General features: G+C 40.2%; 2 protein-coding genes across 5 annotated transcripts in view; both read left to right on the plus strand.

Annotated features, from left to right (window-relative positions):
- LOC110972363 (NACHT, LRR and PYD domains-containing protein 14-like) overlaps window positions 1-27,896 on the plus strand; it is a 121,406-nt gene that overhangs the window by 68,858 nt on the left and 24,652 nt on the right. Inside the window, exons 5-9 of one of the 4 annotated variants that reach the window (XM_051942066.1) lie at window positions 6-179; window positions 604-777; window positions 1,052-1,228; window positions 4,580-4,753; window positions 7,398-8,391. In XM_051942066.1, the coding sequence (XP_051798026.1) occupies window positions 6-179; window positions 604-777; window positions 1,052-1,228; window positions 4,580-4,753; window positions 7,398-7,416 (718 nt within the window). In that variant the 3' untranslated portion in view covers window positions 7,417-8,391. Of the gene's footprint in view, window positions 1-5; window positions 180-603; window positions 778-1,051; window positions 1,229-4,579; window positions 4,754-7,397; window positions 8,392-27,896 lie in introns of those variants that run through there. The other 3 variants (XM_051942068.1, XM_051942069.1, XM_051942067.1) reach the window with 3 other exon arrangements.
- The window catches only part of LOC127531858 (putative inhibitor of apoptosis), a 52,103-nt gene continuing 46,494 nt past the window's right edge, over window positions 22,288-27,896 (plus strand). The window contains exon 1 of the mRNA XM_051942072.1: window positions 22,288-22,452. The gene's annotated coding sequence lies outside the window, so the exon portion shown is untranslated. The remainder of the gene's footprint in view (window positions 22,453-27,896) is intronic.

The raw sequence follows: 27,896 nt of genomic DNA on the forward strand, positions 1-27,896 counted from the left end.
TACAGACTTTCTTACTGTGATCTCTCAGAGAGTCACTGTGAAATTGTGGCCTCAGCTCTGAAGTCCAACCCCTCCCATCTGATAGATCTGGACCTGAGCTGGAATGAAATCCAGGATTCAGGAGTGAAGCATCTTTCTGCTGGACTGCAGAGTCCAAACTGTAAACTGGAAGCTCTCAGGTCAGTTCACTGTTTTCAATATATTCAGTTCAAATCCTGGTTTGTGGTTCATAAATTTTCAGTGGAAGATTTGAATGAGACAAATCTATGAAGCTGATTTCCACAGAAGAAGAAGGTGATGGAAAAAATGAAAGAATGAAGAGATTTGATGTTAATCCTGTAATGAGAGAGTGGACTGAGGTCAGCAGATGTTACTGATGTGTGGACATGAATAGGTGGATAAATGTTGTGCTGACATGTGGATGATGTGTGTAGAAGGCTGACATGATGATGATCCACAATAAGAGAAGGACAAAGTCACTCTGCTGGTTTTAGAGAAAAGCTGATTGATGAGGACAAAGTAATGTTGATCTGCACATTCAGAACCTGAACACATCTGATGGATCATCAGTGATTTTATCTACATCTTTTATTCTTTATTCAGATTGTTTGACTGCAGTTTGTCAGAGATCAGCTGTGATTCTCTGGTCTCAGCTCTGAAGTCCAACCCCTCCCATCTGGAACATCTGGACCTGAGCAGAAACAAGCTGCATGATTCAGGAGTGAAACATCTGAGTGGTTTTCTGGAGAGTCCAGACTGCATCCTGAAGACTCTGAGGTCAGTTCACTGTCTGTCTGTTCCTGTTGTAGATCTGATTTGTTTAATGACAACTGAAGCTCATTTATGTTCAACAGAACTTCCATCCATGAAGCTGTAAATCTGCTGTGGTTCATATTTTCTGTTTTCTTTGGTGTGTTGAGACAAGAGACGAGTGTTTGTAACAGAAAGTGTAGAAAATGTTCAGTGTTAGTTGTTAAAGTAAATCATGATGAAACTGAATGATTTCAAGCAGGAACTTTGTCTCAACTCACATCTTTTATTCTTTATTCAGATTGGAGAGCTGCAGTTTGTCAGAGATCAGCTGTGATTCTCTGGTCTCAGCTCTGAAGTCCAACCCCTCCCATCTGGAACATCTGTACCTGAGCTACAACTACGACCTGCAGGATTCAAGAGTGAAACATCTGAGTGGTTTTCTGGAGAGTCCAGACTGCATCCTGAAGACTCTGAGGTCAGACATCATGTTTTATTTGTGTGCTGAGATGAATGTGATGTAAAGTTGTGGTGACTCTAAACTGCAGCCATCAGGCTGATGTTCTACTGATCCACACTGAGGATCTTCATGGTAACGTCTGTTTTCTTCTTCTCTGCTTTAGTCCTTTGACTGTGGCAGAGAAATGTTGAGCTGCAAATTTCAAAACAACTTCAGTTCAGATCTGACCTCATGTTTCTCTTCAATTCAAACTGACAGCAGCAACTAACAGTTGTTTTTATTATTGATGGAGCTGTCAGTTATTTCAGTAGTTTAGTTCATCAAATGTTAAAAACTGAAAAGTGTTGATCCCAGTTTGTCAGAGTTGAAGGTGACGTCTTCAAATGTCTGGTTTTGAACCATAAACATTTTGAAACCACAAATATTCAGTTTAATGTGGTAGAAAACATAAAGTGTTGACAGTGAACAAAGTAGAACCAGTTTGATGTTTTACTGGATAAATGACTGAAACCATGAAGGAAATGTTTCTGATGTTTTGTTCATGGACTCATCCAACAGTGGACTGATAGTTTCAGCTGTAATTGAAGCTGTTTTTCATTCTGAGAGACAGAAACTAATATTCAACATCTGCTGGTTGAACTCTTGGATGAAGCCGTGTGATGTTTTAGAAAGTGAAATGTTCAAATTAGGGATGTCCGATAATATCGGCCCACCGACTTTATCAGTCTCATATTGGTGTAAAAATGCATTCTCTGTCAATGTTCTTATGGTTTTTTTGTTGTTTTTTTTTGCCTATCATGAAAACCGATAAATTAATGTCTGGATTTCACCGACATTTACCGGCGTGCAAATGATCACATCATCAAACTGCGTCCTGAAGCGTGTAAACAACCATGATGGATTTCTGGCGTTTGGCTCAAAATAAAAAAGATAGGACTCATTGCCAGTTGAGTTCGTCTACCAATGGAATGAGGGGGACGCAGCTTTTGCTCTCAACCAAACTAAAATCACTAGCCAATGGAAGTAGAGTGGGGGCGGATCTTAGAAAGCCGTTGAGATCCAGCTGCAGGTGAGTCCATTGTTGTCATGGTTACAGTGACGCAGTGATACAGAAATCTTTAACAAATCCGTGGATTCAGGCTATAAGCCGCATCACTGCTAAAATCTAATCACTTGGTCCTTGTGTCATTTATAACCTTCCCTGAAAATTTCATAGAAATCCATTTTTTTGAGTAATGTTGCTCACAGACAAATAGATGGAAGGACAAACGTACGCTGATCGTCACATAACTCTGCTGCATTCCTTGATGGAGTAAAAATAAATAGTGCTTTGTGTGTTTGGAAGAGTTAAACAGAGACAGAAAGCCCTTTGGTTGCTTTTGTGAAAAACTGAAGGAGTCTGGTGCTTGCTTCTGTACCGTGTGTTAACAAAAACCTCATGCTGCAACTAGTGGCAAAAAGTGCTGCCACGCCACGAGTCTGACCCACAGAGCTGCTGTCTGCTCTGATACTGACAACTGGTTTACCGGGAGCAACAGTCACCACTGAGGTATCGGCATCAGACTGACCGGGTTTGACATTTAAAAACACGCGTGTGCTCGTTGATTGCAGAACACGACTTGTCCTTCACCAGATCTCAGCCACTTGTTAATCTGTGTAAAAAGTTGTCTGAAGATAAAAATGCTTTGTCTAAACTGTCCGTGTCAAATCAGCATGTTGGTTCCATAAATACACATGGCATAGCAGCAACATTTAAGAAAAGTATTTCTGAAAAGCTGAAAAAATGTGTGTTTTCATTGAATATTGATGAAGCCACTAGACAGAACATGGACACAATTCTTCATGTGCTTGTTTGTTTATTTGATGATGATGAACCAGAGGAACTCAACATCTAGCAACCAGAAAAGTGAACACTGCCTCAATGCTGACGGAAGAAGTGAAAGATGTCAGAAAGAAAGAAGAAATAGATAAAAATAGATAGCTTACCAGTTCTTGTAGCACAGTAAATGTTTTTTAATTGAACTGTAGTTGTCTGTAGTAAAGTGTATTTGTTTATTTTCTATTTTCTTATTTGTGTCTGATTATTTCAGTTACCAATTCTTAGAGTATTTGAATGTTTTTGTTGTTATTTTTTGAACTGAAATATAGTTTGCTCTTACAAACTATATTTTCATTGATTTTTATTTTTGTACTGTAGCTGTTTACATATTTCAGAATAAATAGTGCACATATTGTTAAAAGGTGAATCAATGTCCTTTTTCCATGTCTTTTACTGATTAGTTGCTAAATAATATATTCACACCATGTTGTAGTCAGATGGAGTACCTACCACCACCTACTGATCTTTGTAGTGTTGCTATAATCTGCATTCTGAGGTTCTGAATGCAGATATTTCCATTTCTTATTAATTAGATAGATTGTACCCCGACCCCCACCCAAAAGCAACAAAGTTCAGATTTTGGACTATTTTTCACTTGAAGCTCTGCAAGTGTGTCTGCAGTAACAAGCTTGCTGTGCCTGACTAACAACATGTCTGTGGTTTGGAAGGATTTCCAAGTCCACATATATCGGTATCGCTTGATGTCGGAATTGGAAATTGAGAGTTGGACAATATTGGCATATCGGTTTTCAGCAACAAAGTCAATTTCGGACATCTGTAGTTCAAATCCATGTTACCTCAATTGACAGCAAAAGTTGATAAAGTTGATGAACAGTTGAAGTCATTTATCAGGAGCAATGGGAACATTTTCTGCTTCAGTTTCTGCTGATTTTCTTCTTTTCTCTGGTTTGAGTCATTTGAACGTGAAGATGTTTGTGTTTGAGAAAACAGTTTGAAGACGTCACCTGGTCCTCTGAAAACTGTGATGGACACTTTCCACTATCAATGACAGATGGATCAATAATGAAATCATGTGAATGTAGAGTCCTGATGGAAACGTCTCCATGGTTCCAGAACATGAAGATATTTTAGAGTCTGGAGCCTCATTTTGTCCACGTTTCCTTCTTGTGTGTTTGTGTGACTCTGAGCAGAAAGTGAAATAAATGTCAGAGTGTTTTTCCTTGTGTTTGTTGCTCAGCATGAGTTTGTGTGGATGGAGCCACTGGTGGAGCTGCAGAGTTTCAGAGCTGAAGTCACTCCGTCTTTATTGAAGCAGCAGCATGTTGTCATTAATATTAATGAGAGCTCTTCTTCACTGCTTCTGTTGGACTGTTTGAAGCTGCATCCTGTTGGCTTCAGCTGTTTGGAGTTTCCATTTTCTAAACTTGGACATTCTGAAGCTTCTTCATCTCTGAACTCATGATGAAACTCTGAATGATTTCAAGCAGGAACTTTGTCTCCTCAACTCACATCTTTTATTCTTTATTCAGATTGATGAACTGCAGTTTGTCAGAGATCAGCTGTGATTCTCTGGTCTCAGCTCTGAAGTCCAACCCCTCCCATCTGGAACATCTGGACCTGAGTCTGAACAACCTGCGGTATTCATCAGTGAAACATCTGTTAGATCTTGTGAAGAGTCCAGACTGCAGCCTGAAGACTCTGAGGTCAGTAGAAGGTTCCATCAGTCTCTGCTGCTTCCAGCAGTTTTCTACTAAACACAGTCAGTATCAAAGCAAAGATCCAGTGTCTCCTGTAAACCTGCAGCTTCTCAGTGAAGCTGTGAGAGCAGAATGGAGACAGAAACACAGAGACAGCAGTCAGCCAATCAGAGGAGCCACAAGCTTGTTGTCATGGTGTGTTTGAGTGGATGTGAAGCCGACTGTTGTTGTGTTGATGTGTTGAGGAAATAAAGCTGATTCCAGCTGTCAGCCTTCCAGATGTGCAGAGACAGTGGTCCTCCTTCATCAAAGTGTCCATCAGATCTGATCTCACTGTTTGTTGTCTCATTCCAACAGTGATCAGCTGATCAGTCTGATGTTTGTCAGAGCTCTGAGATCAGTGAGACTGAAGCCTGCAAACCAGCAGCTCTTATTTCACAGCAGCATCATCACATGTAGGAACCATGAGGTGTTTCTACAGAGCAGAAGCTCTGCTCAGGTCCAGCACTCACATCTGGATCTGTGTCCTTTCTGTTCCTTAATACCAAGTATGCAAGTCTGTACTTGATGAGAACTTATCTTGGTTCATGTTCAAACATGAGCGTACTTGATGACGTCACCACCTCGTCTCATCTGAACGATTATCTTTACCGTGAAAAACAACAAAATGGAATCAGATATAAAAACACAGCCCTATATGTTCATGTTTTAATACAACAGTTTATACAACAGTTAATGTCTGCATGCATTCAGGTTTGTCAAATTGTTATAAATCTTCAGTTCATCTTTAGAGGCGTTGATTTATTGACAACTGAACTGAACCGTCTTATTCTCAGTTCTATCAATGGATCATAAAAACTTTTCTGAAACTGATCACTGAAAATATGAAACCTTCACCAGGACTCCTCATGATGTAGAACTGTTTTCTAGGAGCACATGTTTTATCTGAATACACCTCATGAACAGGGATGGATGGTTTACAGTTTATTATTAACACTAAAATACATGAATCTACATCCAGAGCTGATGTTTGTCCTCCAACATCCAGAAGTTTATAGTCTGACAGATACACAAACATCACTACACTTTAATGTGATCACCAGGACTTCTGGATGCTGAACATCATCACTGATTAATGAGAGAAGATTTCATGTCAGCTGCTTTATTCAGAACCTGAACACAGGTGAGCTCCTACAGGTGAGCTCCTACAGGTGAGCTCCTACAGGTGAGCTCCTACAGGTGAGCTCCTACAGGTGAACTCCTACAGGTGAGCTCCTACAGGTGAGCTCCTACAGGTGAACTCCTACAGGTGAGCTCCTACAGGTGAACTCCTACAGGTGAACTCCTACAGGTGAGCTCCTACAGGTGAGCTCCTCCAGGTGAACTCCTACAGGTGAGCTCCTACAGGTGAGCTCCTACAGGTGAGCTCCTACAGGTGAGCTCCTCCAGGTGAACTCCTACAGGTGAGCTCCTACAGGTGAACTCCTACAGGTGAGCTCCTACAGGTGAACTCCTACAGGTGAACTCCTACAGGTGAGCTCCTACAGGTGAGCTCCTACAGGTGAGCTCCTCCAGGTGAGCTCCTACAGGTGAGCTCCTCCAGGTGAGCTCCTACAGGTGAACTCCTACAGGTGAGCTCTTCTTCTGCCTGTCAGGTCATAAAACAGAAACATTTTCAAACATCAGCAGCATCTGATCAAACAGGTCTGACTAAAAGAAGATTAAATTCTGGCTTTAATGATTCAGTTCATTTTTTGAACACAGTTAAAATATTTAAGTGCAAAATGCTGAAATACATTGAATCATTTTCTGTCCTTCAGTTCCATGAACAGCATCCTGCTGGTCCAGATGCTGAAGATGGAGCTGCTGATGTTCTGTCTGTGGAGTCTCCCAGCAGTCAGTGAGGATCTGGGTTTATTCACATGTTCCTCCAATAAACTAGAGCTGAAATATTATTTTAATGCACAGTAACAGTCATAAGAGTAGAACAAAGTTGTACTACAGGTAATGAAGACAGACAATAATTCAGAAGTACAAAGTCAGTGATGGTGTCCAACATTAAATAACAATAGAAAGTTATGAACTTTAACTTTGACCTCATTCAAACCAATTTTCCTGTGAACAATAAAAAAATACACTGAGACCAAAATGTGATTGTTAGAGACCCGTAAAACTATTAATATCCTGTTTAACCGCTATAGAAGCATCAGAGCAGCAGATTGTAAAGTCTGGTCCAGATAAGGAGCTCTACAGTGAGGCTGACAGATGTTGTGACAGCTGGTCTTGGGTTCCACCTACAGCTTCCTCAAGGACACACCTTCACACTCTCTCTCTCCCATTCATATCCACGTACTAATAAAAAGAAAGAACATGTGAAAATCAACATAAATTTCAGTTTGGATCCTACAGGAACAGTACTTGTCTCTGACTGATGACGCTTCACAAGTACACGAGAACTCAAGTATGGACAAGTACACATGTAGAGAAATGGAGGTTGTGTCTGATTCCATCCAGATGTGCTGACTGACAGCCTCCATGTTGGTTTGTCAGCTGAAACTTGAGGACCAGATGAGATGTTGCTGCTCTTTATCCTGATGAGCTGCTGATCAAACTCATTGATCTCCTCTCTTCTTTCTTCTTCTCTCTGCAGCTGGAAGCTGTGGTACTGATCAGGATGGTGTTTGTGGTGAGAGGATGAAGTGTGTCCTGATGATCCAGAGGTTGAAGCAGCAGCAGCTGGTGTGTAGAGACTCTGACTGGACCATGTTACTGGGAGGTGGACTGGGAACCCGTGTAAAGTGTGTTGTTATCACTGTGTAGTTTAGTGTTGCAGCTCCACACTGTGAATGATGGAGAACTGCAGTTAATGTTGACATGAAACGTTGGAGGTTGATGTCAGGTTGCAGAGTGTGCAGTAAGTTTCAGGATGTTTGTGTCGGTGCAGGATTCTATTTCAGTTAACTTTCTATTTCCACCAAAGTCAGACTCCAAGTCAGTCAGAGTCAGATGAAGTCTGAGATTTACCGTCATTTCAGCTCCATGCAGCAAACAGAGGCTGGTTCATGAACACAGACTCTGATTCTGAGCTGAAAATCCACATTTTTACCCTCTGACTGATATCTGCCCACTTGGAGCCTCAGTTCCAGGTTTTCAGTCCTTCATCTGTTTCTGGGGATGTTCCAGCGTTATCTTTTAGTTTATCATGACCTCATCTTTGGTAATGATTCAATCTAACCTTTTTACAATCATAATCATGAAACATAATCCTGAGTCATCTTGTAAATTAAAATTAAGGCCTTTGTGCTTTTAAATAAAGTTTATCTGCCCACTTGTTCGAGTGGATTGTTGTCATGACTTTATTTTAATTTGTTTTTCTGCTAAAATGTTGACAGGGTAAACACCAGATCCTCACAGTCCACAAACTGTTCTTCCATTTATTATTGTTCTTGTATTTTTATTTGTTTATTCATGAATTTATTGTGCATAGTTTATTCAACGTATTCATTGATTCTTTTCTTTCGTTCATTTCAGCCAACTTATTCAGTTTTATCTCGTGTGAAAATCTCAACTATAATCATTTCCATTGTATTTGGAATCACTTGACCAGAAGTGCTGAATATCAATAAATTGTGACTTTTGATAAACTTGACGTTTTAGTTTCATGCTTTGGCCACCAGAGGGCAGAAATCCACCGTTTTACAAGTTTTACTTCATCAAGCAGAGGAGGATTCTCCTGGTGAGTGGCTGATTTTCCATTTGAACTTTACAAGCACTGCAGCAAAAACCACAATCAGTCCAAGTGGAGAAGTTAATTCACAAATTACACCTCAGTTCACATCTGCAGTCCTCATCAGTCTTCCAGTTTCAGTTGTTAGTCAAAGCCAACTTGTAGCTACAGAAACTTGACCTTTTTCACATTTCACACGGTCGTATTCATGCAATGAGATGACACACAAGAATTACATGATTTGTCAGGTTAGTCCAGCGGTCGGCAACCCGCGGCTCTTTCATCCCTCTGTTGTGGCTCCCTGTAACTTTGGAAAATAAATAATCAGCAGGCTGTTTAATTAAAATTTATTTCATTTTAGATTGTTAATTTTTAAAATTTAATTCTAAATTTGAAGACTATGATGATCTTGTAACATCAAAATATAACCTCTTAATTTTTTTGTCTGTCAAAATATGCGTCCCAGCCGTCAATCTCCGACACTCGCCGGCCTGCAGGTATTCATTTGGAGTCCTGTTGATCTTCGGCTCCCAGTGTTTGCTCTACATTCATTCAGCAGCGGCGGGCCACCATTCCTAAATCCTCGCCATTGCTCCTTCAATTTTCTTTCTTTTTTTATTGTCACAAATACACCACCACTGCACGTCTCCACCTTCACAGCAGAGTCCTGCATTGTGTCGGGTACTCGTGAGTACTAAGGTAAACTACGGATACTGTCTTGCTCAGTATCTACTCTTTGATATGTCAGGTTAATACCATGTTACTCGCGAGAACACGGCTCGATGTCACGTCCAGCATCCAGGCAGCAGGTCAGAGAGTCAGAGGAGTGTCGTCTTGGAAAACAGGGCAGCGACTTACCGGAGAAAAGTTATTAGCTTAAGATAAATAGATTTTACAAGTTAAATAGACATTCACAAATTATTGATTTCCAGCTAACATTACGTAACATGTGAGGTCCAGGAGCAAAAATGACATTAACCAAGTAAGATAAATATTAGTGGTAGGACACGATTAAAAAAATGAATCTATCTAATTAGAGGCTTTGTAATTAATTAATCACAACTGATTAACAAGGGCATAGAGGTAAAAAAGCGATATATGCAGTGTTGTCTTCATTTTAAATGCCAAAAGGTGTTTTCTGTGAGAAACGGGTTGAAATGGCTCTTTGAGTGTTAAAGGTTGCCGACCCCTGAGTTAGTCTTTGCTCTGTTTGTCCTGTTCAGAGTCAGTAAAAGTGTCCTCCTCCAGCTGCTGTCCCTGCTTCCTGTCTGAGTCTCTGTGTGGAGCTCTGGGTGGAGATCTGGACCTCAGTCACAGCACACTGGACCAGAGGGTCTGTGGAGGTCTGGTCCAGATGCTGGACTCCTGTGAAGGACTGACTGAGCTGGACCTCAGTCACTGTCAGCTCAGCGACCAGCTGCTGCTGCCCCTCATCACACATCACACAAAGTCCAGGTCCTGGAGTAAGTCTCAGACCGGTTCTTTACCTCCTGACTGCAGTTTCTGGTTTTTGTTCTTGTCTTATTTTTGCTCGCTGTGCTTCATTTTCTCTGCAGTCTAAAGTCCTGCAGCTCAGTGGAAACAGAACAACACGAAGAAGGAGAGAGAATCAGAAATGTCTTCTGTCAGGAGGACAAACTTCACATTTCATTCATTATGAAAAAGAACAAGAAATTCTTTGATTATCTTCTAAAATATTTCAAAACTTGGAACATGTCCTATATTTTTCTCAGTGTCAGCAGATGTTAACAACTCTGGGACTAAATGGAGGCTTCACACGCTGTAGATGTTGAACTTTTTCCATCTTTCCAGCCTCTCCAGACATTTCCTCTCTACTCTGCTCATCAGCTGTAGAAAGATGTTTCACCATGCTGAATGGATCTCCAACAACCTGCTCCTCTGTTCTCTGTTTCTGAGCCATGCTGCTTTTATTTGATTTTCCTCTCAGTCTCTCTGTGGAAACACTGCCTGCAGTTCACCTGAAAACCCTGAATCTTTCTCTCCTGACTGTTGGTCTCAGCTGAGTCAGTCGAGGTTTCTCTGTTGCACTGAGGACACCATATTTTTAGTCTCCTACAGAAACTGTTCTTTTTTAGTGAATTTTCTCATTAGACATGTAGAATAAAATGATTGTGATGAATTGTTGTGTGATTTTCAGTCCAGATTTGGTTCATTTCTGGACAGAACCACACACCACGAGTCACAAAGCTTAAGATCTGAAGCTTCTTTTTGGTTTTTACAGTTTGTGGCTCTGATAAATGGAGTCATTTTGTCCATTTTCTAAAGACGCCACTCCTGTTAATCCCAGCAGCAGGTTTAAGTTTCAGAGGGTTCAGATCCAGGAGTTGGACTAAAGAATATTCCAGATTCACAGAGTTCTAGATGAACCCAAACACACCTTCACTGGCAGCTGATGATGGATTTAGAGAAGATGATGGGAACAAACTTATTGTAGAGGAAAATGAGGCTGTTTACAGGAAGTTGTCCCATAAAAACTGACTCTACTTTTCTGTTTGATCCTTTTGATGGACTGATGTGCTTCTCTGACCTTCTGTCAACATGTTATCAGATGGAGGATCAATGAGAGTCTCCTGTTGTGTTTGTGTTGCAATCTGAGATACAATCACATCACAGATGCCTCCACAGATGTTCTCCTCCAGCTGATCTCCATCCACTCCTCCATCCACACTGTGCGGTGAGCAAACATTCATCTCAGAGGATCACAGAGAAACCAGTGGATAGATGAGCTGAACTGATGCTGTTCTTCCTGAATGATGACGTCTGCTCTCTGCTTTGGTGTTTTTCAGACTCTTCAGCAACTACATCGTTTACAGAAGACCCTTTAAGAAGCACAAGCAGTTTGAAATGTGGTGAAGCAGTCAGGAGGTCATGTGATCATCAAGGAGGAACTGTTGGATGTCGTCATTAAAAAGTCGTTTCTCCTCTTGATGAGATGAAAACATGGAGTTCATTCTGGTCATCAGTAGTGTGTGACGTAGAGACTTTAGTTGAAACAAGCTTTGATTTTGACCACATTAGATTCTCTTTGTTTTTTACAATCAATAAGACGACACTTTATCTGGAGGCAAAGAGCAGCCAGCAGTGTTTTCTAAAACTTCACAACGTATGTTTGAAATCATTAGTTAGTGGAGCTCATATTTCTGTCTGATATCATGTCATTGATTGTCTAAAAGTGATTCTTTATTGGGACCAAACAGAGACTACAACTGTCAGTGTTGTGAAGAGGCTGAAGTGATGTTTTTCTCCTGCTGTACTGTAACTGTATTTCTTCTGGTTTGCATGTTCCAGTGGAGGTAGAGTAAAATGACTCTCTGATAACACCTCAGAGGAATGAAGCAACAACAGTCCATTCAGGACTAAACTGTTTGGTACGTTCCTAGAACTGGAAGAAACCATCAGAAAACTGGAAACATGTTGAGGATTTTTAGCTCCCGTTTGAAATGAAGTCATCCAAGAGATGATGTTTCTTCCTGTGCTGGTTCTCTCTTCTTTCTATGAGTGTTGTGATGTTTTCATGGAGCATCTTCTTTAGAGCACAGCTTCTAGACATGAACTGGAGCTTAGAACTGCGTTGGACAACATCTGTATGCAGACGATAACATGCTGTTCCATCAAGGTTCTGCTGCTCACATGAGTCAAACTTTAATACTTTTTACATTTTTATTTTTTATGGATTCAGTACAAGAAAAGATTGATTTAAATAGTTCGTCTTCACACATGTTAGAGTTGATAGTTGTCACAATATTTTCTTAGCTTTTTCTATTTTGCAGTAAAATAGCCATAAGCTCCCATTTTCCAGCTGTTTATTATTTTTATGCTGATTTTTTTATTCTTAATTTGTACATATACAGCAACCAACTTATTGAGACTCTGCAGTGACTATTTAGTCTCCAGTGTTCAAATGAACCCTGTCATGGTTACTCTGCTGAACTACAGCTACTTTATACTTGGAATCTCTTCACCGGAAGTACTTCTAGAAATCATTTATCTGGCCTGAAGAACCTGGTTTTTGTTCTGAACTATTCTGGTTGATCAATGAGAGCTTGTCTTCAGATCAGTGGCGGCTGGCCCATAGGGGGCGCTGGGGCTCCGCCCCACCAGCTGTGGAGGGGATTTTTTTTTAATTATTTTTTTTATTTTTTTTAAAAATCAGCTTCAGTTTTACTTAATAGTATGTGTGTGCCTACATGTATTTAAATCATTTAAACAACATTAACACCAACCGACAACCGAATTTCCGCTGAACTACAGTATGTCATTCTCCCACGGGGCGCTCGGCAAAGTGCCCCTGACCTGCAGCTAAATAGCCAATCAGGTTATGGTTACTAGGGGAAAATTACTGATAATTGGCCTATCGGCGTCACCAAATTTAACACCCATGGAAATGTCGCCCCAACTGCTACGTAAAAAGCGTGAACGTTTATGATCGCTAGAGCTACTTGAGGAGCCAGCGATAGTTTTTTTTTGTAGTGCGACTCCCAGACTCCGTCCTACATCGGGAGGAAAAGAGGAGGGAAAAGATTCTTGTATTAATAAAACCTAGAGAGAGACAAACACATGCACACAGAAAAATAGACACACAGGAACAGACACACACAGGAGCAGAGACAGAGTGTCTTTTAAGTTTATTTTACATTCAGTGTGCAGTATGTAATAATAATATAGTTGTGGGTTGGTTGGTTGGTTCTCAGTTCTTTGTATGTTACATTTTTATAGGAAATGTTCTCTTTCATTCTCTCTTCAAAAATAACTCAACCCACATTGATAGCATAACGTCTAATATGTCTGTAAATTGTTACTTCTTCTATGAAACTGGAAACTGAAATTTAATTATTATTGTGGACCTGTAGTCATTTTCCGACTGTTCATTTGAATGCTTATGCTAGATTAGGCAGGGAAATCTGTTGGCACACCAGCCCCACCAAGATTTTTTTTCACCAGCTGCCACTGCTTCAGATGTAAAGAATAAATGCAGGACATGCATTTATTTTAACACAACACTGATATATCAATGCCACAAAAAAAGCATTTCCAGCAGAAAGCAACATTTTATGGACACACAGTGCTACAAATTGTAATGACACTGATTCACACATTTCAAATATAAACACATTTTCTCCATGACAAAGCTGATGGTGCAGTATTTGATCCACACTGATCGTCTTGCTGTCCCTCTGCTTGTTCCTCTCTCTGTTCCTGCATGTTTTCCTCATCCTTCAGGTGTATGTCTTCTGTAAAGCATCTGAAGACAATCTGACCTGTAATTGGTGCTATATAAATAAAACTGGATTGAACTGAATCCTCTGGAAGATGGTCTCTGTGACTTTATTGCCTCCTCTCTGTCCTCCTCCTGCTCCTCAGCTCTCAACACCTTGACCTGACCTCACTGCTTTCACTTTATTTGGAGTAAAGAAAAAAGACGCTTTCTGGCCTACAATAAGAGGAAACCATAGAGGCATTCATCTCCTTTAGCAGGTAACGTTAACCATCCATACTTACACGCTTAACGATATCTGTTTTTATTGTTTTTATCTCTATGTACAGCTCTTTGACTGAAAGCGCTTTAGATGTAAATTTATTATCACTACTATTGTTATTATTACTTACCACGGGGGGATGGTGTTCATTACTTTACTCAGAATACAACAGCTTAGACTGAGGTTCCTGGTTAACATCATGACATCATCATGATATTTGATCCATATTTGCTGTGATGAGTTTGCTGAGCAACTCTGAACATGAGAGCAGACATTTACAAACTTGGTTTCATTGTCTGAGTGGGGAACAACAGGAACACGGTCATGTTTGCAACAAATCCCTTCACGAGGTGAAATCATTTTGCTTCCTTGTCTGTGTCTCTTGCATCAACAGAACCAGCTCCTCCTTTCTCCTGAATTTGTAGCAGCCTGAACCATCAGTCCAGGAGGCAGACAGGAGCAGAGCTGCTACAGTTTGGGTCCGTCGCTCTGATTCATCAGCGCAGAGTAGAGCCACATTAGTTTCAGTAGCAGCGTTTTATCATCGTTAAAAAGTGATGAGTTTATGATTCAGTCAGCAGGGACCTGGACAGGGGACCGGCCCCTACAGGCCCCCGTATAGAACCACCACTGACTCTGCAGAAGAAGCTCTAGAAACACATTTAAACATCAATATGATGTAAAAATGCAGATGAAGCTCATATTTCTCTATGCAGACATTCTTTATTTATATCCAGTATATTTTATAGACATAAACATATTTGATACAAACACTAGCTATGGATATGTTACCATAATAATGTGGTTTATGTGATTACATATCCATCAGTTGTTCATCTTCACTGAGAAACCTTTACTATGCTCCACATTCTATAAAACCATTCTCCTAACTTTCAAGGTCCTCCATAACCTCACCCCTCCATACCTCACTGATGAAGAATAAACACCCAGCCAGACTCTCAGATCATCTTCCTCCCTCAGCCTCACCGCCCACTTTGTTTTATTTTGTGGGTATTTATCAGTGGGTATTCTTCCACAGACAGTTTTACTGTCAGCTGCTTCGTTTTAATCAGTTTTCAGTTCAGTAATTGGGACTTTGGGCTCATCGAACTCTCTCTCTCTCTCTCTCTCTCCCCAGCAAAGCCACGGCCGCCTCCACTCAGGCAATCAGCCACTTCACGGAGTCTGGACAGCTGGAACTCATCCCACTGATTACACCAACCACAATAAAGACCGGCTCATCCCTCCACACCCTGCCAGATTGTTGTACTCCATGTGTTCAGTCAGTTGCTCTGTGGCCTCGTATGTTTTTTTGCTTGTGCCTGAACAGCACTTAACCGTGTTCTCTTTTCTGCCTCACCCAGAACCAGCTGTCCGGACCTCCGTCTGCCGTGCCCCACCGGAAAACCCTCCTTGGATCGTGTCCCCTTTGGACTCCCCCTGGCCCCCTCCCTCTCCTGGTGCCCCCCGGATTCGTCTTCCGTCACCCGGCCTGGTTCGAGGTCTACACTGCTCCGGATCTTCAGCGCTTGGTTCCCCATTCCCTCCGACGACCCTCCTCCTCCCCGGCTCTTCGTCCTCTGCCTTCTCCAGCCGCCAGGGATCCCCCTACCATCCGCCGCCTACGATGGCCGCCGATCCCTGGCTTGAGCGTTTCCCACCCGGACCCACTCCACGCTCCCTCCAGAATGCACCCCGGCTCTGCACCCACCATCATCACCTCCCCTCATGTCAATAAACATCCTTTTTCATTCCACCTTGGCCTCGGTAGCGTGGTTCTCTGCTCGGGTCCACTACTAAATCTGTGACCGTAGTACTGTGTGGTCTTTAAAGTACATCCTCCGACTCTTTAGACAAACTTATTGGGGCCAAAATGAAAGTGGAATATTCACTGAATAAACATTTTAAATTCCAAATATATTTTGAGTGAAATCATCCTTTAAAACCTTAAGTTGTGCACTTTAGTGATCATCTATTGTGGTAGCTGTCTATAAAAATGCTCTAAAGCTGCGGCCCTCTCGTTGCCTCCGGCTCTGCAGACGCAAACTGTTGCCTTCATCACCAACAAGCACAAACATGAGGCTCAGGATGTTTGTCAGTAACAAGTATGTTCAAGTTTTAATATAAAAACAGTTCATGTGTATTCAGATATGTTCAGGTTTATAAGATCATCAGAAATCTTTAATGTTTTAGAGGCGTTGATTTATTGACAGCTGTCAATAAATCACTCACCACTTCAGTGGCCTTTTTGTTTTGTCTATTAATGTCCATGATTTTTTCAGAGATGCAACATCCAGCCTTTCCCACCCTGGCTTCCAATTCTGCTTGTTCCACATTCTGTTTTTTCAGCCACTCCTTGAAACACACTGAAAAGACATGCACACATTTGTAAGTATTACAGTGTATTAGAAAAATACAATCAAGCATCATAACGCCATAATGTTTCTCATGCAATTTGTACACAATTGACTGAAACATGCAAACCCCCCTAATATTGATCTTTATACATGAGTACTTTATCACACTTCCATTCACTGCAAGGGACAAAAATTTCTTTCTAGTTTGATGTTTCTGTAACACCAGGCCAAAGGAACTGTTGGCAGTGCATACTAAATAACCCTGTTACACTGTAAAATCCAATTAGTTATCATTACTTAAAAAAAAGCATGCAAACCGGTTGCACTTAAAAAAAAACAAGTAAAGAGAACGAGTTAAATTTAGTTGTACTAACTAGCACTTCCTTTGTAGAGTACACTTACAAATGAGTTTAAGCAACTAAAACAATCAAGTAGACTGTACTTGATAACTCATTTTAGAACACGCTTGACTTAGTAAAGACTACTCAGAATTACTATTTCAATCTACTAAATAATTGCATGTTAAATTTACACTGTTCAGTTCATTTAACATACTTATCTAAGTTGAACTAACTTAGCATTTCTAAGTTATATATTTACTTGGACAGCAATCTGACTTATTTTCTAAACCATGCAAACTGAACTTCAGCAATTTAAGTGGTTCAAAAATATCCATAAAGGAATGAAAAACAGGCTCCAATTTCTTAAAATAATCCGAATTACAATTAAACATAATAAATCAAGGTAATAACTGCTGAAAGTTCAAATATAAATTGCCTTTTATTTTTCTTCCATTTACATCAACTTTTTCTTCTCTTTATAACACTGTATTTAACACAAAAACCTGAGAGGGTAATGACTGGCAATCTCACCTGTGTGAATGAATGTACGAACATCTACAGCCTCTAACTTGCTGATGAACCCGTGGGCTGACTTTAATACAGTGAACAGTAAGAAACAACTGAATCCACTCGTGCATTTGCATTGTAACTCAACAAGAGATTTTTAAGACTTTGCAATTTTGGTGGGAGTTTGCTCTCTCCCAGGCCAAGCATCACTCTTTGAATGAAGCCCAAAGTGTTTTTCATGGCCTTTGGGTAGTCTAAATGTAAAGCGTATGACAATCCAAACAAAAGGCAAAGTGCCTCAGGCAGGTTCTGGACATTGTCCATTACAATACCTCCCTCAACAACGATGGCAGTAGATATTGGGTGAAGGTGGAGCTGATTTGGAACGACTTGCTCATCTTCACTGACAACAGTCAGCACCCCGACAGATACTTTTGCCCACGTCTCATCAGTGTCACAATCCTGTGATGAAATCAAACAAAACATTCCATCAGCAAAATGTTGTAAATTGTCAATTAAAAATTGTCCCCATTTCAACTGTCCTGACGACACTGCCTTCTAGCCCTATGCATTAAAGGGATACTCAGACAATTTGGGAGTTAAGCCTTTCTCTGTCATTTTCATAGAGAGACATGATCAATATCATTTTTGTGTCAATACAACCAGTAGCTGGCTTTAAGCTCTTAACAACATGGCTTAGCTCAGTGCAAGCAATGGCAGTGAAAAGTCAGTGGCTCGGTAAAAGTGAACAAAATATTCACTGTCATGATTTCTGCTAAGGTAAGTTGTGATGCTAACAGCTGGAAGCCAGCCACTGGACTGTATCAATCTAGAAAACATTTAAGATTTTCACCTCTGCCATGAAGGTTATTTTTTGGGTGGGCTTGTTTGTCTGTTAGCAACATAACTCTGTGTGCAGATTTTGATGAGACTTTCAGGAAATGTCAGAAATGGGACAAAGAACAATTGATTAGATTTTGAGGGTGATCCAGATCACTGTCTGGATACAGGAAATATTCTGCGCTCTCTGAGTGCATTTCTAGTTTGTCAGGCATTTCTGCTTTATTTGATAGTGTCTGTGGAATCAGCTCTCTCCATGGGTCAGACAGGCAGACACTCTCTCTACATTTAAGTCTAGGCTTAAAACCTTCCTCAGGATGGCGAAGCCATTTTTAGCATGTTTAGCCACGGTGGCGAAGCTAATTTTGCCTAATAAATGTGAAAAAAGGGTTAACTTACAACTTTTTCGTAATTTGACGAGTGATAATCAAAGAAAATAACAAACCGCGCCTCCTTTACAGTGCTCAATTTAAGGCCGAGAGGTCCGGTCGCCCAAATGACATTTTTTGGGCCACCAACATACGTCAATTTAGACATTTTTAGGAGCCAAAATCAACTTTTAGTGGCCAAAAAAATTAATCCTATTTTTTTTTTTTAGCTGGAGCCGCCAAGCTATCACTGGTCGCTGGGCAAAGTGTGCCTTAAAACCCCCCATGGCTGTGAAAAGTCACCCACGAATGAGCAGCGCATTGTCCGGAGCTCCTAGCGGGCGACTGGGGACGTTGACAGCCGGAACAGGTGCGATTTGTCCTGGGCAGATGAGCGGCGAGGAGCGGCAGGTGTTAGCCGAGCAGCTAGCAGGGGATAGCTAGCCAGCCGGGGAGTCTGAGCAGTCTGTGACCGGGGAGAGCAGCCGGCGGACCCGCCGAGTTGAAAAAATGACAGCTCCGGTGGCTTGGTGCTTTCCATTCGCGGTGCTCAGGCTCAGTTGGTGCTGTCCTCTGGATGCCGCCACCACATTCTGGGCTGGTTCTGGATCCGACGGAGTCTCGCGGACTCCCGCGAGATGTTAACGACGTTAACATCAGCGACAATAAAGTGTTCAAATTTGAAATTAAATCGGCGGAAAATTGCCATCCCTCAAACTTGGATTTGGAGGTCAGTAGTCCAACTCAAAATATTTGGGCCCCTAACCAGTGTGTTTTTGTCATTTTTGGTCGCCAAAATTGGTTTTGAGTCGCAAATGGCGACCTGGCGACCGTCTAAATTGAGTGCTTTACTGAAGAGCGCTACCGAGTATAACCGGAACGACCCAAATACTTCCGATCATTAATAGATGCACACTGTCACGTGTTTCGTCTCAGCCAATCAGAAAAAAGGATTCGGACTAACCCCGGGAAGGCGTACAACAAGGAGGACAAGGAGAGGGATCTGTCAGTGGCTGGAAAATGTTCAAAGTCAGAAACAATTGCAATATCACATAGTGACCGTTTAATCAAAGGCTTTTCTAGTCTGCATTATTTTGTAATACAAATTAGTAATTTCTAGTCTGAGGGATAATTTAATGACTGAGAGTACTTTCCAGTGATACTTTGTAGTTTTAGAAGAAAGCCATTCTATGGCAAAAATAATATTTTTGTTTAGATGAATCTCATTAGCTTTTATCATGAATCTCATCAGGAAAGTAAGATTCAGTACTTTCTAGTCTTAAAAAGCGTTGAATGAGAATGTATTTTATGTTACAGATTGATATATTGATTTTTTACAGGAATTGTTGTGCATATTTCTTATTACTTAGAAATAAAAATAGTCCAGATGCAAATTATGTGTGAGTAACTTTTTTAATTAAAATGTTGAAATAAACTGAAGCAATACTGAACATAATTTTTGGCCTCAAAATGCACCAGAATGCAGGAAAAGGACTCCATTTTGTCAAAATTTTCCCCTGGGGACGCCCCCTGGATCTTCACTCTAAACACTAAGTCTTTTGCATTTTTCACCATTCAAGTGACTGTTACTTCATAAATATCAGTAATAAATGCATTTTTTTGATAACCTAGTAAAGTTAACTCATGTTTGCATGTCATGGCAGCTATTGGATTGTACAGTGTATTAATAAATTAAATGAAACTGATTTTCCTCATTTGTATTTATTTCCATAAAGGCAATGCAATCCCTTATTAATGCCTTCATTAGTAATTCTCCCAATATGTTAAATTTTATTTAAATTCTCTGTAATTCTATTTAATTTCGACATAGTTGACAGAATCTCAAAAAAAATAATTTATTGTTTCACCAACAAGTGAGACAGTGTGTTTAAAGGTATTGTCTGCTTAGCTACATACAAACTGATGAATTAGCATAGTTGAAATTTTATCAGCTACGACCATGATGGTTGACAGCTGATTCAGCAGGAAAAAAAAAAACACTGAGCATGAGCAAACCAGCATTAACCAGCATAGACGAGCACAGCATAATTTGGTGTTGGTTTAGCTGGTGGATCAGCACTGCAATGCTGGTCTACCAGCAAAACCAGCATAGACAAGCATAACCAGCATAGACCAGCATGATTTGGTGTTGGTTTAGCTGGTGGACCAGCATTGCAATGCTGGTCCACCAGCTAAAACCAACACCAAACCCGCATAGACCAGCATAAACCAGCATAGACCAGCTGGTTTTTTCAGCAGGGTGGATCAGTGAAAAGCAACATTTCACAGTGCTGTAATGTATTTGTGACAAATGAAAGCAAATTATTACTGTTATTACACACACAGGTCATGTTGACATGCTTCTATCATCCTCTTCAGTTTAATTCATGCCCTCGCTAGAATTAATTCCCACCAACACAGAGGTGTCTATGGCTTCCTGACAGAGATGAGCTAACAAGCTAACAGTTGGTTTAGCAGCAGCCTTCATTAGCTAAATGTGGCAGTTTGTGGTGTTTAACGATGACTTAAAACATCTTTTTAGCCCCATGAAGGAGCTGTGGAGCCACATTTCTGCTGCTGGAACTAAACTAACAGCTAGAAAAGACTTTAAAGTGTCTTTTACTCACCTCTACACGGAGAAAACAAGCTGCCACACCAGGACTCTCCAGGTAAAACTCAACTAATCTCAAGAACAGGTAGGACTCGCATACTTGTCAAGTATGGACTTGCGTACTTGGTATTGAGAAACATCCTGAACCTCATGTTTGTGCTTGTTGGTGATGAAGGCAAGAGTTTGCGTCTGCAGAGCCGGAGGCAACGAGAGGGCCGCACCTTTAGAGCATTTTTTATAGACAGCTACCACAATAGATGATCACTAAAGTGCACAACTTACGGTTTTAAAGGATGATTTCACTCAAAATATATTTGTAATTGAAAATGTTTATTCAAGGAATATTCCACTTTCATTTTGGCCCCAATAAGTTTGTCTAAAGAGCCAGAGGATGTACTTTCAAGACCAGATTTGACGTCTTTAGAACTATTTTCTCACCTCAAATGATCTTCAAACTACATTTTGTGTCACCAGTAACAATAGTATTCCCAAAAAATCTTGTGTTTCCTCTGAAAGTTTTCTCCTCGGTCTTTGCTGCTGGTCTAAATGCATTATGGGATATTTGGCTCCAAGTCCACAAAAGTCTGGTCTGATGATCCTCCATAATGTGGGCGGAGCCAGAACACATCCAGGTATTTCATCTGTTCTTGATCAGATGCTGCTTAGAACTGGATCAGTACTTGGTCTCTGACTGATGACGTTTTATAAGAACAGCAGAACTCAAGTACAGACAAGTACACATGTAGAGAAACGGCCTCAGAGTCTTTAAACTAAGTCTGCAGACAAAGAGAAGTTTTCTTCCAGAGGACACAGACATCCCATCAGACTGAGGACTGGACATTTCATCTGATCCTGTTTTATCCTCAACACCAAACTGGTGACTGAAATGTGCTGTTTAGTGAGACTCACTTTGTTGTTTGGACTCAGTGGCGTCATCAGAGCCGGACATCCCAAGCTGTAGCCCCCAGTGTTTATGAAGAGCCCCGGATCTGGTTCATGGATCATTCCAGTCATTAAACTCCCCCAAAATAAGAGCAGAGCACTGATCCAGCTGTAGCTGATGTTGTGTGTGATGTGTTTGTGTTGTTTACAGACGGGCCGCTTGTTAGAAAACTGCTTGATCTGCTTTAGCTGGCAGAGTGTCTGCTTTTGGATCCTTCAGCCAATCAGTGAGAGGAAATCTCAGGTGTGTTCATGATGTTGGTTGTTCTTGTGAGAGGTGTGTTTAGTCCCTGGTTTGTGTTTTCAGTAGTTTACATATTTGGCTTGTTGTTCTGGGCGTTGTCTGGGCAGCTTGGCTGCTAGTTCCCTCTGTGAAGTCATGTTGTCAGATCATGTAGAAATCTGTTTCCTGCTTCGTTGCCCTGACAACAGTGACGTCACGGCCCTACCTGTGCTTCAGGTTAGTTCGGGTTTAACCGTCTTTTCAGTTGCAGCTTGTTTTCTCCGTCTGAAGGTGAGTAAAAGACACTTTATACTGTTTTTATCTTTTATATGTCTATAGAACATAAAACTGATTGAATCATTTGTCGTATTTTAACTCAAAACAACTTTGTTGTGACACAATAAAAACATTAAATAAACAATCTTTTATGTTCCAAACCAAATCTTCAGACATTTTTGGGTGTTCCCGACCAGCAGGAGTTATCAAAGTGATGCAAAAGGTGCTGAAATAAATATGTTTTATCAGTAAATATCATTTGTATTTGTTCTCAGTTCTAAACAGGAGTTGTTCTTATCAGCAGAACTTCAGTGCAACAGTTGTAGGATGGAAATGCTTTGAACATCTGATTTTTCAACAACACACGTAGAACTAGAACATTGTGTGGAGCGTATCTTTCTGTATAACGAGGATCTCCGTTCACACTCATGTCTTCCATTAGTGATCAAAGCCAGTGCAGCATAAAGACGACATGGATCTACAAGAGCTGAATACGACCACCAGCAGCTTTTAGGATTTAGGCTCTTTATTTGAAATGTTTGTAACATTATTTCTTAAATTTTTTTCACTCTATCTTTCCAATATCTGGATATTCTTAAAAAAATAAGGGTCTACTTCTGATTTTAAAATGAAAAGATGAACTACATCAGATCATATTTAGTCCTAAAAGGTAATTATTGTGACAGGTGGACTTCTTCCTCTGATAATTAATACTAAAGTAATATTTATCCCATGAGGACCAGCTGGACCAGAGATAGTCTCTGATAACATCGGGCCTCTCATTTCCCTTTCTCTGTCTGAGCTCTGCATGCCTTCATTTCTTTCTCTCTCTCTTCACTCTTCCGCCTCCATTTTCTCTCTGTGATGTTCTTCCTCCTCTCTTCTTTTAGGCTGACTGTTTTTCCTTTGATACTCTTCATTATTAACTATGATACAATCTGATGAGTATAATTTAAAACTGACAGAGGTGCTGAACACTTAAACATGTTTTTTATCTGTAAACTAAATGATTTGACTGTACTGTGATGAAACACATCAATGCTGATGTTGTTATGAGACCAACTTTATAAAAACCAGCATTAAACAAACAGAATGTAGTTTTCAAACAGTGCATGAAAACCTGGTGTGACTGAGGGTTTAGTTGCACTTTAATGTAAAATTTTAGTAAATATGTGATTTCTTTTGACTTACAGTCTGTTTTCAGAACCACAGGTTATAATTAACAAAAAATAGACAAACTTATTGGGGCCAAAATGAAAGTGAAACACTCCTTGAATAAACATTTTAGATTCTCAGTATATTTTGACTGAAATCATCATTTAAAACCCTAAATTGTGCACTTCAGTGATCTAGCAGTCTAAAAAAGTGCTCTAAACGTGCAGCCTGAGCAGAAGTGTGCAGCGTCTTCTCTGCAGACACACCCTACTGTGGTTGTTTCCTTCATTTGCTTCATGTTCCAGACAGACTGGTTGTTAGAAAACTGGTTGAGTGTCTGCTTTTGATCCTTCAGACAATCAGTTAGGTCAGGGTTGTGCATGATGTTCATTTTGCTTGTTAGAGGTGTGTTTAGTCCCCGATTTGTTAACTCTGACTGAAGTTTTAGATTTTGTCAAGCCGACGTCCACAAAAAAATCCCGGCTTTGCTGAAAGTTCATCCCTCTGGTGTGGTGTTTGTTCTGAACTATTCTGGTTGATCATTCAGAGCATGTCTTCAGCTGTGAAGAGCTTCTTTCAGACTCCTTCAGAGTCTCTCTGGATCAGTGCACCAAGGAGCAGCTTCTACAAATACAGAGCATTATGGGATAGAAACTGCTGATAGGAAGCCTGAAGTGAGTGTAAAGGTCAGTTGAAGCTGGACCTGATTGAGGCTGGTGAGCTTTGGAAGCAGCCTGTTAGTCGTCCAGGAGTCAGTGAGAGACTTAGACGGTAATTTAACTTGTGGACAGCAGAGGGAGTTATTGCAGTTCTAGTTAAAGCAGCAGTTGGAGCTGCAGTGACTGAGGCTTGAAATAGAGGAAAAACTGGAAACCATGAAACAGAGAACTAAAGAGGAAAATCCTGAGGAGCAGCAGAACCATTTGGAGCTTTAGTTTCTGAAGGACTTCGTCTAACATTTGCCATGAAAATATCCTCCATTAATATTATTTTCTACTTTCACTAAGTTAGATTTATTAAACCAACATCAGTCCTGATGATAACAACCAAATATTCATTCACTTTTAGGAATTTAATTACATTAAATGTCAGTTTGCATTGATGTAAAGATTGACAGTGTCTTGATATATAAAATATTTCATGAGAAAATAAATACATTTTGTCACCAGTCTTTTCCTGGAAGTCGTCTGGTAATGCTCCTTTAAACTGACCACAGATTGAACGTTTCATTTGTGGAACATTTACGTCTCGACAGACTCTACAATTTCCTCATGTTCCCTGAACGCCTCACATGCAGACTATGGTAGATGCTGCTTGCTTCTCTCAGACAGGTGTATGACCAAAAATGACTTTGACAGAAATGCTGCTGTAAGGTGTTCTCATGTTAGATTTATCCAAGCTAACACCAAGTCTTTTTATCTACATCATCTGTTTTCTATGAGCAGAGTTTTCTACCAATGGAGGTGTTTGTCAACTGCATTCTGTTTGATAGCTGGTCTGGGCACAGTAACTATCAACTTGACAAAATGTGAGTTTTCCAAGGCCACTGGAACATACGTTGGGAAGATGGTGGGCCAAGGCCAAGTCCACCCAGAGCCAAGATCTCAGCTGTGCAGCAGTTTTCCCAACCAGAAACCTAAAAGGAGCTGAGACGTCTCTTGGGAATGTTTGGTTTTGCTCTTCCTTTGCATTGTTAGTCTCCCTGCTGACAGACCCGTTAAAGGAGAGAACTGAGTTTATCTGGACTCCACAATGTCAGGAGGCATTTCAAGGAGTAAAAGCTCTGTTGTTTTTATCTCCAGTGTTATACAGCACACCTTGATCAGCCATACAAACTGCAGAGAGATGCTAACCAAGTGGATGCTGAGGTGGTGTTGTTTTGCAGTAGAATGACATAGGTGTGGATTGTCCTGTGAGTTTCTTTTCAAAGATTAATAAACATGTACTAAACTACTGAGTCATTGAAAAAGATACAATGGTTCTGGTGTGGACTTTGCAGCACTTCAATGTTTCCATTGATTGTGAAGCGAAAAATGAACTAATTTCACTGCTAATAAAAATATCTACAACAGCTGCTTCAGTCATGCAGACTGGTGGTGAATCATAAACTGTGAAGCTGTTTTCACAGCAGTGATTTTTTTTTGTCATTTCTGTTGGATCTTTACAGGGTGAAAGATGATGACACCTCAAGAAGTCCTTCTGAAGACTTTGAAAGAGTTGGGAGACGAGGACTTTGGAAACTTCAAATGGTTCTTGAACCAGGAAGGAGTCCTAGGAGACTTCAAATCAATCCCACAGTCTCACTTGGAGAAGGCAAACAGGTTCACCACTGTGAGTGAAATGGTCCAGATCTATGGAACTACAAATGCCATTAAAGTCACCGAGATGGTTTTAATGAAGATGGATAAAACTCAGCTGGTGAAGAAAATGATCGGAAGCATCAAAGAACCTGCAGGTAAGTCAGGTGAAAATTAAAGTTGGATGTTACAGAGATACCAAGGAGAATACATAGATGTTAGAATGATTCGTTAACATGTTAACATCTGTCATAAGCAACAATAGGACCAGAAAATCCACAGTCATAACACAAACCATGAATACAAAGTTTCCTTCTGAAACTGCAACCGACAAATGAGATCTGACAAAGTCTGGGGAGAATACGGATGAAGAACACTGATGTTATAAGAAAACTGTCCATGTGGAAACACCATTAAAACAGACAAAACTTTTTGTGTCAGTTGACTGGAGAGGCGTGTCCCTGTTAGTTTGATTGACAGCAGCAGGAGGGCGTGTCCCTGTCATAAACTGAAATCTTTTTTTTTATTTATTATTAACAATACACATTAAACTTGTACAATTTAACAACCATGGCTTTGGAAAGAAAAATATGAAAAGCTCTGAAAATGAGAACAAAGTCAAGATATAATAAAATAAAGTAGGTAAACAATAATTAGACAAAAAATAAACAATTGTGCAACAAATTGTGCAAGGGTATGAGTCCGGAACAATAAATTCAGTTTGTAGATCAAAGGGAGTCATTTTGTTGTTGACTTGAGTCCAGTGTATCACCTATATAAGAAAATAGTTTCATAGCTTTAGGACCTTTCATACATTTCAACGATTTTAAATACAATTTAAGTTCATTTTTGAAAAAGGAAAAGCTGGGTGAGCATTTCTGACATTTGCTTTTGTGAATACAGAATTTAGCTATACATAAAATCACATTAATACAGAGTTCTTCTTTTTTGTTATTTAACAGAATACCAAATGTTATATCATCTCTTGAAAAACAGGATGTTGATGAAGGAAATATTTCTTTTATCCATTTCTGTAAATCTTCCCAGAATTTTTGTTCTCATAAACTGAAATCTATGTGGACTGCTTTTCAGTCTGTGGCTCCGCCCACTCTGCCATGGCAACACTGACTTCACTGTTTACTCCACATGTGGTCCTCATATGTACAGCTGCACTCAAAATTATTCAACCCTCAGTACCAATTTGGGTTTTAATGGAAAGAAGCCTAATTAGCGTTGCTGCAAACCTGCTCCAGAGGAGGTCATGTTCAGAGTTTGGAATTTAATCGTCTGTTAGAAGCATCTTCCTTTCACCAGTTCTTCTTCTGACAATTCTCTGAGTGATACAGATTCTCAGCTGTAGTTTTATCTGCAAACCTGTTGATCTGTACATTAGTGATTACACTGAATGAAGCTATGAAGGTACAATATTTCACAGTGTATGTGTTGTGTTGCCATGGGAACCCACATGCTTTCACTGACTGATGCAGAAAATTCTTACATAAGGGTTTCATACTTGGTCCTAAGTAGCTGCCCATCCTGTTCTACACTGCTGGTGCTGCAGTTAATAGAATAAAGATTAAAAATTGATTAATCTATCAGTTTTAATGTCAGTAAATATTCAGTCAGATTAATTTCACTTTGGTTTGGCCATAAACCAAAGTGAAATCCTTTATTATGGGATAGTGTAACATAAATATTGAGTATCATGTCTAAATGAATGAAGTTTAAAGTTTAACAACTCTAGTTTGCAGCTATAAGTTAAAAATAAGCTGCATTGAGAATCACTGAGTAGGAAAATACATATAATAACTCACAGCATTAAGAGTTTTCTGCCAGAATTGCTTTCTGGATTCATGACTGTTGTTAAACTCCTGTTTTAATATCTGTCAAACCCCAGTAAAACCGTTCCTCTCTGCTTGAACTCAGTCTGTGTTTGCATCATCCTCTCTGATTTCATGACACAAAAGATGACTTTACCATAAAACCTCCCACCCAGTGAGTTCCTGA

The sequence above is a fragment of the Acanthochromis polyacanthus genome, chromosome 22 (genome assembly GCF_021347895.1).
Source record: "Acanthochromis polyacanthus isolate Apoly-LR-REF ecotype Palm Island chromosome 22, KAUST_Apoly_ChrSc, whole genome shotgun sequence".
In the NCBI taxonomy this organism is placed as follows: Eukaryota; Metazoa; Chordata; class Actinopteri; family Pomacentridae; genus Acanthochromis; species Acanthochromis polyacanthus.